Here is a 19,332-nt window from a genome sequence, read left to right as displayed (position 1 = left end):
ATTTTTTTATTTAAATTTGATATTCTATCCAACATGGATATAGCTTCTTTTTTTCACAGCAGCATTGGATTTAGTTCAGTTGTGCAGCATTGGATCAAAACAAAATAAAGCTTATTAGTACTCGTTAGCTTACTGCTACAATTAGACACTGCGCCCTGCCCACTCTTTTGCCAGATTTGAGAGAAATAAGCAACCAGGTCTATGAAAACAATCCCCAAAGAAGCAACACATACATGATGTTGTGTAATTTGAAACCAAAACTAAGGCCTCAGGATGACTTTAAGACTTGAACATGGTCATTTTTGTTTTGTAACATTGAATGAAAAAAAAAATATTCGACCCCCGATTTTTTTTGTCCCGATTCCGATCTTTTGAAAATCACGTGATCGGCTCCGATCCCCGATCACGTCATCTCTAGTCCAGACCCTCAAGGCCTCGGTCACGGGATTACACCTAGAGGAGGTCACGGTCGGTGACTCTGGCGCAAAGCTGTGGTGTGACGTCTCCACGGGCCAGCCTCGACCGCTGGTCCCTGCGGCCTGGCGCTGACCCGTTTTTGAGGCGGTTCACAATCTTTCCCACCCCGGTAGGAAGCCGTCCGTGAAGTTGTTGTCACAGAAGTCCGTGTGGCAGGGGCTTAAGAAGGACGTGAGGTCCTGGGTCGACTCGTGCATGGCCTGTCAACGGGCCAAAGTCCACCGCCATAATAGGGACCCTTTTGAACTTTTTGCGGTTCCTGAGAGAAGGTTTGACCATGTCAATGTCGACCTTGTGGGTCCGCTTCCCCCCTCTCAAGGTTTCCCCTACCTGTTTACGATGGTGGACAGGACGACCCGCTGGCCCGAGGCCGTTCCCCTCGCCTCGACGTCAGGTTCCGACGTTGCCCGCGCTTTCATCGGCACGTGGGTGGCGCGCTTTGGGACCCCATCTGACCTCTCCTCTGACCGCGGTTCTCAGTTCACCTCGAAGCAGTGGAACGCTGTTGCTGTGGGTTTGGGGGTCAAACTGCACCGCACCACCGAAAATCACCCCCAGGCTAACGCGTGCCGGCTTGACCGACGGCAACTGGGTGGATAAGCTCCCGTGGGTTATGCTCGGCCTCAGGTGTGCCCCCAAAGAAGACCTGCAGTCCTCGTTGGCGGAGCTTGTCTATGGCCAGACGCTACGGGTCCCCGGGGAATTCATTCCCACCGCCACTGTCCCCTGGTCTGCGGCCTGGCAGCGCTTCTCCCTGCTGGAGACCGCCGGGACATTCGCGCCCGTCCCCACGTCGCAGCACAGCAACCCAGCTTTCCGGGTGTCCCCCGGATTACGGTCGGCGGATTTCGTTTTTATTCGCCACAACGCCCACCGAGGCCCCCTGCGGCCCCCTTACGACGGTCCGTTCAGGGTCATACGTCACGGGGACAAGAGCCTGGTGGTGGACATTGGTGGCAGGCCTGAGACTGTGTCCGTTGATCGGATTAAGCCTGCTCACGTGGACGTTTCCAGGCCGTTGGAGTTGGCTCTGCCCCCACGTCGGGGCCGCCCTCCCATGGCCCGCCCCCTGTGGGGATGCCCTCGCCCTCGTTGGGGCCCCTGCCCTCGCCTGCGGCCCCGCCCTCCTCGGCCCCTGTGGTCCGTACGCGCCGGGGTCGGGTGGTACTTCCTCCAAGGCACGAGGATGATGATTATTATTTTTATTATTCAATCATTTAATTGAGTATAATTGATTGGTGTAATTTGATCGGGATCATCAGCCACGGTGGGGCGGAGCGGCTGATTGGTGCTGCGATTGCCTCAGCTGGTTAAAAGAGTCCTGCTGATTATACTCTGGGTTCTATTTTGGTTGTGAAGCCACACGGTTTTTTGACCGCTGCATTGCACTGCAGAGAAGAGAAGATTTGTTTATTTAAATGACGAAAACTGTTTCAACATCGTCTGGTAAGATACCTTAATTTGTGTGTTTAAAGAAGAGAACGAACAGTGCTGAAATGGAAACGATAACGTGGAAATAAATGTACCAAAAACAAACAATATATCTCTGAGTGATGTGTGAGCGCGTTGGCCAGGCGCTAAAACCAAAGAACAGAAGAGAGCTTAAGAAAGATGGAAAGAAGGCTCTTTTAGTATATATATATATATATATATATATGTCTATATATGTATGTGTGTGTGTGTATACTGTTATTTCAAACACGCTAAATGTAGGAATTATTTCTGATTTGAGTTACTTTTTTGAATAAGCCAGTGAAGTAATCAAAGTAATGGTTTTTTCCACATTTGTTTTCACAGTGATGAAGACGAGTATCAAATGGCTTCTGGATCACAGCCATCAACATCTGCCTCATCCGAGCTACAACGTGCATCAGATCAGCATACAGTTGCCCCAGAGCCATCAACATCCAAGCTATGCCACCGGACGTCTGCACCAGTACTAACTCAGCCTCCCTCTGCATCTTCTGATTCAGTGGACAGACTGTCTGGAGGAAAGTGAAACAGGCTGGTGTGTGGCAGACTAAGATTGTTACTGTTCCTGACGCTGGGGTGGACTACAACAGAAGCATGGGCTGCGTGGATGCGTCCGATACTTTGATTGGGTACTACAGCCTTCACCACAAAACCATGAAATGGTACAAGACTTGTTTTTACCATTTTCTGGACATTGCAGTGGTGAACAGCTTCCTTCTCCACAAGGAGCTGCACAAGATGAGGGGTGACCCCGGCAGGACGAAGCCACACACCCAGAAGTCCTTCAGGGAGCAGCTTGCTGCAGATATGAGGGGTGAAGTCCCTGCAGCACCACCACCACTCCCCATCATCACTCGTATGCATTCCCAAGTATTATGGGGAAGATGCCACCGCGCTCAGGAGGTGCTCTGATGCTGGCAACAAAATGGTGAAGACCTATCTACTGCACTAACTGCCTGGTGCCTCAATTCAAAAACACTAAACACATTCAGGTTGTGTACATTTTTTCTTTTTTGCCAGTGTTTACAAAAAAAATGCTTGTGGTGTTATTTCGGTTTTAGTGTAGTTTATTTGTGTGTTATTTTTTAAATAAAACTGCTCCTGTTAGAGACAAATTTATCCTATGTTTCCTAATTTTTATTGTGTAAGTAAACCTTCCTAGAAGTGTTAGTTGGGTGATAAACATGTAAGGACTGTGGCAAAGTCCACACACACACACACACACACACACACACACACACACACACACACACACACACACACACACACACACACACACACACACACACACACACACACCATTTACATAAAAAAAAGGAAATGTAATTAAAAAAACAAATTATTATTTTGTTTTTAATAAAAACTCTTGTATTTGGATGGAATGATTACCTATAGTGATAATACAATTATTTTTACAGTATGGTACCTGAAAAAGGTCAAATGGCACTGATGGTATCCAAATGTGCCCAAAGGTTTTGCTAGACCTCTCTAAAAAGGTCAAATTTCACTTGTTTTGCCTCAATCTTGATACAGGGTACTTATTATGTTATACTTTGGATTCCTAAACCGTTTAGTCTACCATACTATCATTCAAGGGTGGTTTTCACTATAAATAATGGGTATTTTTTAGGCGGAGGTAAGAATTTAACTTTTTTTTTACTATGTTCCATCTGAATTTACTCTGGCACAGAAACATCTATATATATTGATTCTGACACTTCTACATCCAACTCACAGATGTAACCTTGCTTTGATAAAAGAAATTATTCATATAACCCTTTTAGAAGTTAAGTTATAGTCATTTGTTTTGAGCATAGCATTTTCGAGCCTGAAAAACAGGCTCAGGGCTTAAGAGGTTTAAACCAGATGTCCGATTACCAACATTATATTGCAGGATATTGGAGACAGAAATCTTGGTTAAAAATAACATTTGGGTGAACCAACTCTTAACAAACTTAACATATAGTTTTATGAGGTGAATGCCACAGTTAAAGGGAATGCACTTTGCCTCTGCTGAAATTAACTCTTACATAATCGTTTCATAGTGCAACTACATGCTGCCATCAGTTTCCTCGGACGCAGAACTTTATTCAGGGAAAAGTATCACATGCTGACCAGACCACTGATAGACAATAATTAATAGACAGCAACCGATAAAGCTGTGGCACTTCTCTGTTTACCGCTGTAATACAAAAATACACAAACAATGCAACAGGCCCGGTTAGAGTTCAGTGCAGCTCAGGTTCACTGAGGCAAATGTTAAGGCTTATCTTTAATTCAGTCAGTGTAATGTAGAAGATGTTCCAAAGAGGCGTGTTCCTCGTCTCCGTACTAAAACACACCACAAAGACACACTGTTAAACAATAACCATTTATTCACACACTGTAATGGGACTCAAAACAAGCGTGACAGAGTGAGGGAGGGCGGATAAATCTTTAAATTATACATGAGGGAAAACTTACAGATGATTTTTGTTTGCACTTGGTACAAAGTACATGTGTCAGTCTGGCTGGAGCAGATAGCAAGGCCTATTATTTAAACTTCAATCACACGCAGCTCCTTCAAGAATGATTTTTGTCTTTCATTCATTCTCTGCGGCTTATATTTTATCATCATCATTCTTACTAAATGATTTATTTTCCCCCTCATCCATAATTGCAGTGCTGTTTCAATATTTGCTTTGAATTACACAAACGTGGCCAAAACTACATACACAACACCTCACAAGTAAAAAGGGTTTCCCTGTACAAAATCCATCTTAAAAAGCAAACACACATACAATGGCACGCTTTGCTTCGCAGTGAACAACGGAGACGGATGAACAGGCTTCCCGGCTGAGCGTAGAGCCATTTATTCACGCATGCTTCTACGCACACGTGTCACACTCAAACACACACACTCTTAATTGTAAAAAATGAAACTTCAACAGAAGATGAAATGTGTGGGGTTCGGCTCAGTGCAAGCATTATGGCTCGGGAGGCTGTGGTATAAGGAGCGCTGACAACAGGCAGTAGACGGTAAAAAACATGGTTTTCATATATTCCGACCCCCAACCCCGAACATCACATAACGCTCTTAGAAACCACACAACACTCTCACTGAGAATGCCTTCACTTCTAAAAAACCTCCGCCCACGCTCACTATCTGTCCTTTTTCAAGTTCGAAAAATGTGATTATTGATTGTTACTTTTTTCTTTCCCTCTGTGGTTGTGTTTTACAGCTCCGTGTGTGTGTACATGTACCAGTCTGTCGACAACAGCTGCTCCCTTCTGTGGCGTCTCTGAATGACGCTCCTCAGCCTTGTAGTCCTTCTCCCCCTGTGGGAGACCCTGAAAGGGAGTGCATGCGTGTGTCTTTGTGCACTTATGTGTAAATACAGAAAAACAGTGAAGAAGGTTGTGCAGAAATTCCATGTTCCCGAGTTCGAATGCTCTCCTCAACATTTACACAAACATGTAGGCGCAGCTCTCGTCGGAGGGTCTCTGGAATAGGCATGGTGGTATACGCCAGTGTGAATGTGTGTGTGTGGAAACGAGAACTGTGTGTGTGGGCACAGTGACACAGAGGCGTAACAGAGCAGGAGAGCAACACACACACTCGTCAACACAGTGAGGATCTTTGTGAACGAGGGGGGAAGGCGAGTGAGAGGTGTACGTTTAGTTCTTTGGTGCTGCTTCGTCACCAGTCCGTCCCACGTCTCCTCACCTTGTCCCCCCCCCCTCTCCTCCGGCGCCGCCTGCTCTGTCTCCTTTAGTCCAAACACACACCGGGCCCCCTCCATTATTGTGTAATTGTGTGTGTCATTTTGTGCAGGTTTAGTCTCTAGAGTCAAACGAAGGAGGAGAATCCGGTCACGGGGGTGCGTGAGCCGGGGGGCGGGTTAGTGTTGGGGTTCACGTGCGTGAGCGCCGGTTGCCCCGTGGGCGTGTACGCGCCGCCGGTGCTGTGCTGCGTCACCACGGTCTGGTAGTACGGCTCTGTGTCTGCGGTGGCACACTCCTCGTATCCGAAGGGAGAGCCGATGGGCTTCAGGGTTTTGGGCTGCCGCTTCCAGGAGTTGTAGTAGGTGGGGTCGCTCATGTAGTGGTTGACGAAGGAGTGCTTGGGCTGCTCGTCTTCGTAGTCGCTGTCAGTTAACTACGTACAAACACACAGCAGATTGTCATAGAGAAAGACAGGAAGGAAAGTGCAGATTAAGGTCTAAGCTAAGGTGTCTGCACATCGGTGGTTGACAGTAGAGCGATATATTGTATTCCCACCCAGAAGTTAGCATCGCAGTAAACACCACTTTTATGATCTTTGAAGCGTATAAACGTCATGAAACGGAAACTTTCATTATGATGAAGTTTGATTTTGCTAACAACCTCTGTAGTGTCCTTTAGCTTTGGTTAGCAATTGCCTTTTGTAAGAAATATAACGGTTTCAAAATGTCCACAGTTCAGTATTAACTGACATATTTCAGGCGTCTTGCCAAAGAAAATATATTTAAAAAAAGACTTTAAGACGAGGGAACTGGAAGAGCAAAAATGCTGTCTTATTCCTTATATTTGTTTTCCTTTTGTTTTTATTTGACAGCATTAGACAGGAAACATGGGGAGAGGTGTGAGTTAAACCAAGACACTGAGATGACATGCTACTCTGCTCAGATGCCTCTTCTTAGCCTGAATCGGTGGAGGCAGAAGGTTGGACACAGCCCAGTAATTTAGTCATTTAGTGTACTTTCTTTTCACTGTTCACCTCCACCTTTACTTTTCTTCCTCCACCGCAGACAGTACAAAGAACTCAATATCTACTTTCACAAAACATTTTGTAGGACGGCCAGTAACACAGGTTCCTCCCCTTTAAATGTAAGACAGGGGTACAGAGAGGGAGAGTGTTACCTCTGACTCTGAGACCTCGGTGGGTTTCTCAGTGAGCGTGGTGCTCTCAGTCAGCGCAGCTCCGTTATAGTTGTTACAGATGTCCTCGTCAGAGTAGTGAAGACCACCTGGACTGGGCCTGGGAGGAGACCTGGACACACACACACACACACACACACACACACACACACACACACACACACACACACACACACACACACACACACACACACACACACACAATAAATGAAACATTACAACAAATCCAATAACTGAAACAACTCCAGGAAGGTGTGTGTGTGTGTGTGTGTGTGTGTGTGTGTGTGTGTGTGTGTGTGTGTGTGTGTGTGTGTGTGTGTGTGTGTGTGTGTGTGTGTGTCTGAGAACCCACCTGGTCCCGTTTTTCTTCAGGAAGGAGTTCTTGTTGTTGATGGTCCTGCTGTTGAGCTCCAGAGCAGTGAAACCTCCGTTGTCCAGGGTTACCGACTCCTCCGCTGTGGACATGTGCTTCCCTGGAGGAAGATAGAGGGTAAAAGACACCAGATGGACGAGTGTCAGGTAAAAACTTAAATGAAAAGCAGTTCAGTCACTTGTATGTGGCTGAGAATGTTTTAAAAATGAAATTGAACCACTGTTCTCTGAGTTTATGTGCACCTCTTGTTTTATTCATGGTGCGTTCAGTTACCTCTCAGGAATGACAATAAGGAGCATATTAAAGCAGGATGCATCATTTGGCGCTTTCAAAACGGCAGTCATTTATCCACTAATAACCACAACAAATGGAACAATAAAGGAAACAATATCATATTTTAAATTGGGAGAAAGATGATTGAATGATTCAAGGTAATCTGAACCAAAATAACATCTGTTGTTTCCCACGGTCTCATTGATTTTTCTCTAGTTTTAGTTTTGTGTGTGCTCGTCCTGCCTCAGGGCTAACTTTAGATTACAGATGTTGGCACACACACGCACACAGATGTGTGAAAGCAATGCTGCGCCCACAATGGGGAACATCACAGGAACACCGAGAGGAGCAGAAACTGTCATGAAAACAGGAAGAAAAGCATCAACACGAAGAGCCTTCTTTAAAGAAGTTACTGACATCAGACGGAACAACTTTTTGGTTATAATGAGGAGGGAGTTTGTCCTTCAATGCATGTCAGTGAGCCTCCTTGAGTAACACTCTGAGTTCTCCGCTCCAGGCTGCTCGCTCCCTGCCTGACCCTGTGGAGGTGGTGCACACCAAAATATAATGAAGCCGTCCAGATTTGAGTATAAAAAACTGGAAAACATTTTTTTTTTTCTGTGAGGAAACCTGGCTTACAATGTGAGAAGCTCCTGATGAATAACATGTTGGTGTGTGGAAATATCTGCTTAGACATTAAACTGAAACATGTCTCAAAGTATCTGCTCTTACAACAAGCCAGCATTAAGCAGTCTCTTTCAGGTAAAGGTCATGACAGATATTCTGGAGAAAGATTGATATTTTAAACTCAAAACTGTTGGATTAGAATAACTGAATCCACTTAAAATGACATTTTAGTTTGCTCTAGTTTTATGTAAGATTTAATTGTATTTTTTTTTGAATAAATAGCATTACCCAAATTAATAAAGAACATTGATTAAATAGTTTCACCATTACTCTTACATTCATATTGTAAGGAAATAACAGCTAGGTAATTTAAATCGTTGATGATGTTTCCTGAGAGGCCGACCTTCCTCTCCTCTCTGACAGGTAACAGTGATCCGGTTTGAACCGGACCGCTAGAGGCCATTTCCCTCTACATACTATACAGCATGTCACACTGTTAAAAATCCATGAAGGGAAGATGTGGTAAGTCTATGATTGATAAATGCATCCCGAGGCAAAAGCCATCCTGGAGATCCCCACTCTGTCCTCCTGTGAAGTATCACATCACATGTCTGCTGGGAACACACACCTGTCCCGCAGGCTTTGTACTTGCTGCTGTGTCCGTGCAGCAGCAGAGTGAAGACCAGCACGAGGATGAGGATGATCCCCACCAGAGCCATGACCAGCAGGAACCACCACTCCTCGTAGAACGGACGCTCGGACAGCGCTGCACACAGGAGGGAGGGGAGGAGGAGGAGGAACACGTGAGAGAGGAATATATAATGGACAGAATGTGGTCAGGACATAATACACACTGGATACTAAACGTAAAATATGAAAAAAATCTATAAATAGGATGAAGAAAAGCAAATAAAGATAAAATGACAGAATAAATAGAACGCATTGCCTAAGATGGAAATAAAACCCACTGAATAATACATTAAACAAGGTTAATTAGTCAGTATGAAAAGTTCTCTATTCTCTTGCATTCTCTGAGTTGAGATTTGAATTTGAAAAAACGTTTTTTGCCTTGACTGTAATCTCTTCAAATGGGCGCCTAGGTCTCTGAGGCTATAAGAAACAAAACAGAATCAAACTTTTCCTTTGCTTTAATTCAAATGTAGGTTATAGTTTGTCCCCCAGGACCGGAAAACCTTCTTTAAAGTCCGTTCATGATGTCTTTTAGAGGAAAGACTCTTTCTCTTCCTACTGATAGAACAAATCCTGCTGGTTCTTCAAACAGTTTGCACAGATTTAGCACAGATTAGAAACAAAAATGGAGCCACGCTCTCTTTGCCTATAAGCAGAGCTGTAGTTACACGCCTCTGCCTCTAGATGGCAGCAGACACACAGCCACAGTAACTTCTCAGTGTTGGCTGGAAATTCCATCAAACCCCAATCAGACAAGTTGGATCACCCTGGATATGTTCATTAGCCTGATCTCCAGCAGTGTGTGAGGGAGAGAGAGTGTGTTTATGTGTCTGTTTACCAGCGAGAGCAGCAGAGGGTGTGCTGGGCTGTCCGTAACCATAGCGATTAACAGCGATGACTCTGAACTCGTAGCTGATCCCTGACCTCAGGCGCTCCAGCGGCACGGAAACGGATCGGCTGGTGGGGGGGAGGAGTCTGATGAAGGAGTCCCACACTCCTTCATCTGCAGAGAGAGAGAGAGAGAGAGAGAGAGAGAGAGAGAGAGAGAGAGAGAGGGAGAGAGAGAGAGAGAGAGAGAGAGAAATGGACAAGCAGACCATAGAGTAGAGCTCAAGTTGAGAAATATACCTTTTAATTGTTAGAATATGATTGCAGAACATATAAATGGTTGATTTAGATGTAACTATTGTTGGCGATGATCACTGTTGTTATTATTAGTAATAACGAGGTATAACCATTTTTAATATCAGTGGTAGAAGAAAACCAGAGTCTCCCCTCTCTCCTGCAGGATGCTACAAACGTTGCCTTTCTGTATTTTATACGTCTGGTAATCTTTATTGGGAAATGGCTGCTGACTTACATTTCACAGCAGGTCTCAATGAATCTGGAGAAAGCTGCACTCAGTGAGGTTTAGTGCCATCCTTTACCTCCCACTCAATCAGTGATAGGAATCGGTGCACGTGATGAAAAGCTGCATGTGAACGGACAGAGTGTGTGTGAGCCCACCTGATGGACGGGCTTCGATAACGTATCCGGTGACCGGCGCTGCACCCGTCTCTCCGTCCGACCAGTGGATGGTGAGTGCCGACGACGCCTTGGTGATGGACATCTCTATAGGAGACCCCGGGGAGCCTGTAGTGTCAGAGGGGATCACACGTTAGCCAACTAAAAAAAACATGGCTCACTGAGAACTACACCGGGACACACTAGTCTGTGTTGGATATGGTGAGTGTGTGTTACATGCTGTTGCCCCTCGTTTCTGTTATGTGCTTGTGATGTGTTATATGTGACATGTATGTAGTAACGTGTGTTGTTTTCATTTTATTCCTTGTCTTTTATCCTTTGGCCTGTATCTACTTGTCTTTATAACTAATGCTGTTGACGTATTGTGATTTTAAGGGTGTCCGTTATCATCTGGCCGGAGCTGCCGAACAGCTGGAAATTAGCAATGTTGGCTAAAGCGGCCCCACACTGGAAAAAATGCTGCTCCAAAAACAAGTTAAACGTGAATGAAAACAAGCTGTTTTCACTTGAAATAAGTGCAAAAATCTGACACTAGAACTAGTGAAAATGTGCTTGGTAAGATTTATTGAAATAAGAGGGGATATCTAGATAAATCAGATCTTATAATTAGCTGGGGAAACTTATTTTGAACTATATTTGACCAGAATCAGGAAACGCTGTGTTACAATATAAGCCACACATGCTCAAAGGTTTTCTGTTTTCTGATGTTAGTAAAAAAATCATCTGAGATACATCTCAAAATAAGATATTTTGACTTAACAAGATGATGCATTGTCTAAAAACAAGACCCGATATCTCACTGCAGTGTTACTTCTGAAGTTATTATGTCTTATACCAGGTGTAAAGACATATTCTGACTAGATATTAGACAACTATACTGGGCAAGATTTTGAGTTTTTGTAGTGCATTTACAGTTTGTTGTGACAGTCGATCAATGGGGACTGTCCACAACACTATAAACAAATAAATAAACTAACTTACACGCAGTGAACTTATCCCAACCTTTACCAACATCACTGTTCAGTTTCATACAACCATACAGTCTGTCATCCCATAAATACAACACTGTCATGTTGAAACTGAGTAGGTTATAAACCAGTGAGGGTCCATCAGTTCCATGTTTCCATTCATTGTCTATTAAAGCAGCTGTGTAATGCATTCTGGTTTAAACACATTGCCCACTCATTCAAAGAGTTACTATTGGTTAGTATGCAGCCCTAGTTAAGTCCCCATAATGGGACAAATGAACAGATGTTTGTCTTTGTGACACGATTAAAGAAGTAGACACACACAGAGTGACGGCAGGCCTACCTTGCACGGGCTGAGCGCTGACGTTAGCGTGCACCGGCGGGCCGTAGCTGACGGTGAGAGCCTGAACACTGAAGGCGTACGTCGCTCCTCGGATCAGATCTCGGACCTTCAGCCATCTCTGCCAGCTGCCCCTCACGTCCACCGTCACCAGTTTACTCACTCCTGCTCTCACACACACACACGTTAAAAAAGTCAGTGTTTCCCCTCAACATGTTTTTATTTTTGTGTTTGTTGCTGTAAATGTCATTGTGGCCATGGCAAGCTGAAGCAAACCACTAGCCCATGTTCTAAATAAGACTAAAAGCATTCCTAATTTGATGTTGTTGAAGTTTTATTTCTCCATGCAGTTTAAACACAGGGTAAATATAATGTGTGTTAGCAAATTATGAAAAACAGCAGTGTATGCATCAAGAGAGATACTGATAATGATTAAAATAATGATCTTAAATAGTATATCAGGGCCAACAAAGGGAAAGGTCTAAAGGTAAAAAAACGAAAAGAAAAGGGGAAATCCACTACTTGAAGTGCGAAAGTCACTCAACAAAAAACCCTTGAGTTTCCCCCAAATATTTCTTCTTAATTCATAAATATATCAGAGAAATCGGTTGAGATCAGGTTATAAAATGTATCAGCGACATAAGTTGGCTCTCAGGGCTTCAATATGCATATCTGTGTGTTTACAGCATGTGCGTGCCCACCTTGTACGGGCGCAGTGGGCTGGTAGATGATCCTGTAGCCCTCCAGCTGTCCATTAGGAGTGAGGGGAGCCCCCCAGGACACATTCACACTCCCCCCGGTCACCTCTGAGAAGGACAGGTAGCTGGGAGCGCTGGGAGCTGCGGGAACATGAAGGAAGACGAATCAAACAATGTAATAAAAGCTATAAAACAATACTTGTTGATTGTGTAACCATGCTGTCAGCACTGCCTACCAGACTGCATGGTGCGGGCCCCGCGGGGGTCGCTGGGGGGGCCGTCTCCAGCTGTGTTGAAAGCCGTCAGAGTGACCAGGTACGGTGTGTAGCTGGTCAGGTTGGAGAGCTGCACCCGGGTGTCTGGGACAAAGATCACCTTGACCTTCTCACTCTGGTTCTGCTTGTCCCGCTCCCAGTAGTGGATCTGCAACACAGGAAAACACTGTCAATAACACCTTCTGTCTTTTCCTCTCCCTTAGCTCATTTCTGCCAACTATATATCTTTTTTATTTTCCCTTTCCACCTGAGGTCTCCTAATCGATCCATATAATATATAAATGCTCAAGCGCTGTTTCACAAGTGGGAGAAGTGTGTTATGGAGAGATATGTTTAGGCTTTAAAGAAGGGTGAAGTAGATGCCATTTATTTAACTGGATTGGCCTTGATGTATAATTATTTTCTTCTGTATCAAGCAGAAGTATCTTGACCCTCATCCTGAAAACTAGGGTAAGCACAGCACCCAGAGCTATACAGTACTATTTGTCATATCTGGAGGGCTTTTATTCTTTCATTCCATTTTTTTCTTAATAACTTTATACCATTGTTTTCTGAAGTATTAGTGTCTTGATAGATAGAATAAAATAGAATAGAAACAGAATATCTTTGCGATTGCTCCTAATTAACACATTAATAACACAACTAAGGTATTGGTAAATTGTCCTTCAAGTCATCATTTCATTATATTTTGTGTGATATTAAATGGCAGTTACAAGCATAATTCTGCGTTTATGTCCTTATTAAATGGCATTGACATGAACATCAAAGAACTATAAGAGAAAGCTCTAATATATGACCTGGTGCCTAACCATAACAAAGTCCCTGATAATTAACCAACAAGGCCTAACATCAGCCATGGTCGTTTAAGTAATGAAACCTAGATTTAGTGCAAAGAGTGCAAAGTATTTCTTATCCTCATACCACAACCCGTACATCATCCAACATGAGATGTGCTCATTTGAAGTGATTCAGGTAATCAAACAATACAAAATGTATAATGTAGTCCATGTGTCACTGTCCATTCTCATGAGAAACAGATAAGCACTGACATGACCATTAACTTTCCGGACATCAGGCATTAATGAAGACACACGGGCTACTTTAGTCAATCACTGAGTTTAAACAGAACAAAGGTCATCGGATAATAGTTCAGAACACAGTACGGTGAGATCAATATTAATACCCTGGGAATGTCAAAATGTAATGACGCCAAAAATTGCTTTTTCGATAACACCTATTCAAAGCTATGATGAAGCAGGTTTAAAGGTCAGACTCTGTGTAAGTTACATTTTCAGGCACATATGACCGACCCATTCATCACTCTTTTGTTTAAGTCTCATACTAGGACTGTGGTGATTTAACAAATGGGTTAAAACAAAGTAATCTACAAATCCTGAATGTGTGACTTTTATTTTGTTGTCTAGGTCAGCGGTTTTCAAAGTGTGAAGCGCGCCTCCCCGGGGGGGGGGGGGGGGGCGCCAGAGAGCTTCAGGGGAGGCGCAGCTTGAGAAAAAAATAACGACAATTTCAGCTAGTTAACTTCAACTAACTTTATGTTAGCGGCAACATGGATCGATTTTTTGTGAAGTTACCTAAAGTGAGAGAGGAGACAGCGTCTGGCAGAGAACGTCACTTGCACACTTTTGCCTGTCTGTGGAGACCGAGTTCCCCCACCTCGCCAAAAAGGCTGTAAAAGTGCTCATTCCCTTCACCTCCGCCTACCTGTGTGAGTGCGGGTTTTCCGCATTGACTTTGATCAAAAGCAAGTACCGGTCAAGCGGGGGCGGATCTACAGGGGTGGCATGGGGTGGCAACTGCCACCCGAAAAATAGCCTTGCCACCCCAGTTGGCAGCTTTGTTTTGAAATAAAAGTTGTGGCTGATCGGACATTTATGAGAGAAAATCCCTAATGTCCGAGTGCAAGTGAATGCAGCACAAGACGCGAGCCTTGTAACCCCTCCCCCGGGACCGGGGGCGAGCGTTGAAATGTGATTGGCGGCGATTTCATTTGAACGGGGGGACGGCGCAAAACGAGAAGCTATCGGACCCAAGTACACGGAAGGAACGAGGCATTTGCGGTCTACAATGACAGAGAAGAGACTCTCAAGTTTGGCTGTACTCAGCATTGAATCAAAATGCACTAAAGCTTTAGATCTTAATAAGTTTGTGGCGTTTTGCTGAACAAGATGGTAATCGCCGCATTCAGCTTACAGGCATGCCAACTTGATGCTCTGCTCACGGATGACTCGATGAGCATAAACAACTGTTAAGATGATGACCTTACGGGTGTAAATATGTTTTTTTCTTTGTGGGGGTCTGTCCCCAAAAAACAGTTTTATGTCTTGAGAAAGTCAAATAAAACGGTGTGTAAAACTGCACTGCCCAGCCAAACAAAATTAACCACTTTGATTTAACTAGGCCAGTAGGTAAGGGCATTCCACTGGATAATAATACCCCTGCATTATAGCAACAACAACAGTAATAATAATAATAATAATAATAATAATAATAATAATAATAGCAATAATAATTGGGAGGGGGGGCGCGGCTGTTCTTATGTTCTCTGAGGGGGGGCTCACCTTCCCACACTTTGCAAACCCCTGGCCTAGGTCATACACTTTTAATGAAACAGGTTGTGCATGATGAGCGAAAAAAAGGCAAAGCAACAGACTTGATATCTTAATGCCAGTAAACAGCCTATATAAATGCATATGCAGCAACTAAATCAGTTTGATGCATTGAAACAGCTTGCCTCCGGCTCATTACGGCACTGGACAGGTGCTTCTCCGCCGTGAAACTCTGAGCAGCTACTTCCTTCTTAATGTGTACTTTTAAAATCACTGCATGATGTTTAATCTGGGCTCAATGTTGACTAAACATTTTCCTCCAATAACGTTGTACACAACAGCTGAGAGGCCAGTGAGAAAGGCTCGGTTTGACGTGAGAACTGCCTTGACTTTCCCCCGGCACACACTCATCCATATCAGATGCTCACTTACAGCAAGGTTACAGAGGTGGTTGAGCCTCATGCATTAGAGATGAATCAGGAAAGTATCTTGGATACACAAGAGCCTTTGGGTGAGAGAATAGCCACAGCAGCTGTTGCAGCACTCATTCTCCTGATGGTTACTTTATTTGAGGCTCAAATGTTTTTGCTAGGAGTGATAATTCACAGCCAAATGACTCTGAGTCACAGCAGAGTTTTATTCTTGATTCAAACGTGTTCAACCACAACACTTGGATGTTTTCTCTGACAAGCTTTCAACGACAATCAGCCCCCCGGGTCTCTAATCATACCGTGCAGCTCCTCAGCTCGTTTAAAGCTGTAATCAGATCATGAAATGGTTGCTATTATAATTACAGACTGACTGGACATTTCTTTTTTTGGACCAGTGGTCATTAACATGGACACCGAGTGAGAAGCAGCCAGAAAGGAATATCATATTATTGATTTGAACAACATGCAGCAGGGCTATGCTTCCACTGTTTATTTATTTATTTAAATGGTTTGATTATTCAGATCTTTGGCAGGAATTGATGGGAAGAGTGATTCATGTTGGCTATTCAAGTGAATAAATGTCATGTGTTTATCTATAAACCCTAGCTGCTACACAGTCTTTTTCCTCCAACATAAAACTTCTCAGTGCATTTTGGTTTACAAAGTAAAACAAAATCCAAGAGCTACTTCCTGTAAAAGGGTTCATTTTGTTATTATTCCTAACAAGAGGCACCACATGAGATATATTTACACCTTTCAAAATTGGAAGTAGCAGCTTATGAGTAGCACTTGATGGCAGTATTATACCGTCTCTGTCCCTCCCCGAGCTCTTACAATAATGAGATACAGAATAACTCATCCTTGTACTCAATTTAAATCTAAATGTATTACCTTCTGCAGAATAGGCAACATTTCTCATGGCTTAGTAAAAAATCCAGACCATTCTGTAATCCACTCTCTACTGTAGAGGATCTATTCTGGTGTCTTTAACAGGAGTGAGACTATACAGATTAAGCCAAACAAATCGATTTGAAGCTGTCGTGAATGAACACGATTATAGTATGATTTGATGAGATCAAGAACCTTAAATGGATTTTCGAACCCTCTGTTGTTAAAAAGTTGATTTAGGTTTAAGTGTCGATGAAAAATAGCACCTGGATGTTTGTTTTGCAAAAGGAGGAAACACTTTATCAATTTCAGTAGTTTTTTTCTCACTTCTATTAGATACAACTGACCGTCTTTGGCAGGAATAGTATGATGGATTGTTTGTATGAAGTATTAATATCTGGAAGTGGATAATACAAGGAAAAATGGGCTGTTTTGGAGGGCTTTGTTTAAAGCACATGTGTCAAACTCAAGGCCCGGGGGCCAAATCAGGCCCTTGGTGGATTTAATTTCGGCCAGCAGGATAATTTTTAATTTCTATTAGATCTGGCACGCCGGTATATTGTACGCACACCTTCACTCAATCCTGAGGGTCTCCTCCGCTCAGAGCCTGACCCCAAACATTGATGAACTTGCACCCAAGATGAGATGCCAATGAAGCATCACAGCAGCAAACTGAGTTTCAATGGATGTTTCCTTCTGCACTTTTTCTCTCACGACAACAGGGCATGTTTGCTTTGTTCTTTGAGGGAAATTGTTTTTTGAAGCTGTTGGCCTGTGGGAAAATGTAATCATAAGAAATGACTCCGCAGATAGAGCCATAAGAAATAAGAAATGAATGATTATTTAATGTTTAATGTTTTTTTTATAGGCAATCATTTAAGCTTTGTTAGTTCCAGGTTTAATATGTGCAATAAGTTCATTTCAATAAGTTTTGCAATAAACATTGAACCAGTCCGGCCCTCGACTATTAACGATTTTTACATTTTGGCCCACTGTGTATTTGAGTTTGACACCCCTGGTTTAAAGTATCAGTGTCTCACTTGAACACATCTGCCCAAACAAGCAACCTTTTACATTTGCTGTATGTCTGAAATGAACAGTGTTGAATGACCTGTCACCCATCATGTTCCGTGCATTTAAACAGTCCTCGAGAGCATTTCAGTAAACTGTTGAAAGACAGCACTGTTGCGATGAAGTTTACCTTCAGCCCCACCTGCCCTCTGTGCTTCCCAGTGTGAACAGAAGTCAGAACCTATAAATTCATTAGACATTCTTTCTTTGCTCTATTTCTCTCGTCTTAATCTTGTTAACCCCCTCTGCCTCCCTTCTCTGTGTCCATCCGTCTCTGGTAGCTTAAACGTATTCCCTCGATCCTCTCCTCTAATCAGGATTCTACAGGGATCACTTGCTCATCTCATTTCTCCACTCTGCAAATATTACATTCCCCTCTTTTTTCCTCCATTCCCCCCCTCCACTCGGGCAGAAATCAATATGTCTAAAGCAGGACAGATAACCTTGTGTTTGAAGTAGTAAGAGTGAGGGGGTGGGGCAGGGGAGTCGAGTGGGAGACACAGGCAGACGAGTGATATTGAAACCATTAAAGGATATTCAGATTCTTCCTCTAACGTAATGCTCCCTACTTCTCGACAGCGCGATTGAAAGTGCAGCAGAGCAAAAAGCCTCCAAGAGACAAAGACAGTTCGAATGCACACAGAAACACTGGGTCTGTTTAAAATCACATCATAGTATTGTTTTGGTTTGTTTGGGTCTTTGTCTGTCATGTGTGTGTGTTTCCCACAAGAACATATTTGTGTGTGTGTGTGTGTGTGTGTCACCTTGTATCCTTGGATGAGTCCATTCTGGGTCTCCAGGGGGGGTGTGTCCCAAGTCACTTCCAGGGTGGAGGGAGACACAGCGGAGACTTTGATAGACTGAGGAGCCACCGATGGAGCTGCAGGAGGCGAGGTGTTTAGTTAGACAGTTACTGTGTGTGTGTGTGTGTGTGTGTGTGTGTGTGTGTGTGTGTGTGTGTGTGTGTGCAGCTCAGTGTTAAAGTGGGTGGAAGGGAGGATATGTTCTACCCTTCCAATTAGACTGGGCCTAAGGCAGTAGCTTGTTACTCCACTGTACCGCACATATGCATGAACACTCAGCAGTGTTCACCTGAGGCTAGAAAAAAGGCCATATCACCCCATTTCATCATCCCCCTCGAGCCTTGTTCTGCTTCCCCCTTGCTTATCCTTACCTCTCGCTCATCTGCATGTGATGTGTATGGCTTACACGCACACACTATGCACACACTAAACACACTTCTTGATTAGGAATACAGTGTTTGTCTGATTGAGCGAGTGTGAGATTGTGAGGCAAATTGCAAAAAAACGTGTTTCTGTTACTATCATATCGTACAAATGTGTTTACCCAATCTGCCTTGTGTGTGTTTGCCTGGTGTAGTTGTGTATTTGTGTGTGTGTGTGTGTGTGCGTGATTGAGAGTAATTTATTTGCACTCTTGTCTGTGTAATAGATCCATGGCTAGACTCTCTGGTGAAGTTTAACAGGGGTTGGGCCATCACTACAACAATAGATGACTTTGTACAGCTCTTGACGAAATTCCGATTTGTACAGATGTATGCGCAAGCACACTTACACACACACAAACACGCACACGTGCACACACACACACACACACACACACACACACACACACACACACACACACACACACACACACACACACACACACACACACACACACACACACACACACACACACACACACACACACACACACACACACACACACACACACATCGAAGCAATGCCATTCAAA

General features: G+C 43.8%; 2 protein-coding genes across 3 annotated transcripts in view; one reads left to right on the top strand and one right to left on the bottom strand.

The window, feature by feature from the left end:
* The first annotated feature begins 3 nt into the window (after positions 1-3).
* LOC307040060 (uncharacterized protein) lies at positions 4-3,154 on the top strand. Of its 2 annotated transcripts, none has more exons than XR_013808411.1 (2): positions 4-1,923; positions 2,275-3,154. XR_013808411.1 is itself a non-coding variant. In XM_079682591.1 (2 exons), exons 1-2 carry the CDS (start codon positions 755-757, stop codon positions 2,418-2,420), a joined length of 1,047 nt encoding a protein of 348 aa, XP_079538717.1. In that variant the 5' UTR covers positions 4-754; the 3' UTR covers positions 2,421-3,153. The 2 variants fall into 2 exon arrangements, 1 of the variants encoding a protein (XP_079538717.1); XM_079682591.1 differs by having other exon boundaries at positions 4-1,655; positions 2,275-3,153.
* A 1,153-nt stretch (positions 3,155-4,307) lies between these two features.
* Positions 4,308-19,332, bottom strand: part of LOC307016549 (protein sidekick-1-like) — an 80,005-nt gene continuing 64,980 nt past the window's right edge. The window contains exons 22-31 of the mRNA XM_079645675.1: positions 18,339-18,454; positions 12,579-12,765; positions 12,346-12,483; positions 11,648-11,809; positions 10,319-10,444; positions 9,651-9,815; positions 8,751-8,888; positions 7,202-7,322; positions 6,832-6,961; positions 4,308-6,088 (exon numbers count right to left, since the gene is read on the bottom strand). Of these exons, the coding sequence (XP_079501801.1) occupies positions 5,780-6,088; positions 6,832-6,961; positions 7,202-7,322; positions 8,751-8,888; positions 9,651-9,815; positions 10,319-10,444; positions 11,648-11,809; positions 12,346-12,483; positions 12,579-12,765; positions 18,339-18,454 (1,592 nt within the window). The 3' untranslated portion in view covers positions 4,308-5,779. The remainder of the gene's footprint in view (positions 6,089-6,831; positions 6,962-7,201; positions 7,323-8,750; positions 8,889-9,650; positions 9,816-10,318; positions 10,445-11,647; positions 11,810-12,345; positions 12,484-12,578; positions 12,766-18,338; positions 18,455-19,332) is intronic.

This window comes from Notothenia rossii (genome assembly GCF_949606895.1).
Source record: "Notothenia rossii genome assembly, chromosome: 1".
Lineage (NCBI taxonomy): Eukaryota > Metazoa > Chordata > Actinopteri > Perciformes > Nototheniidae > Notothenia > Notothenia rossii.
Note: the sequence above shows the minus strand (reverse complement) of the source record. Positions and strands in the feature narration are given on the sequence as shown.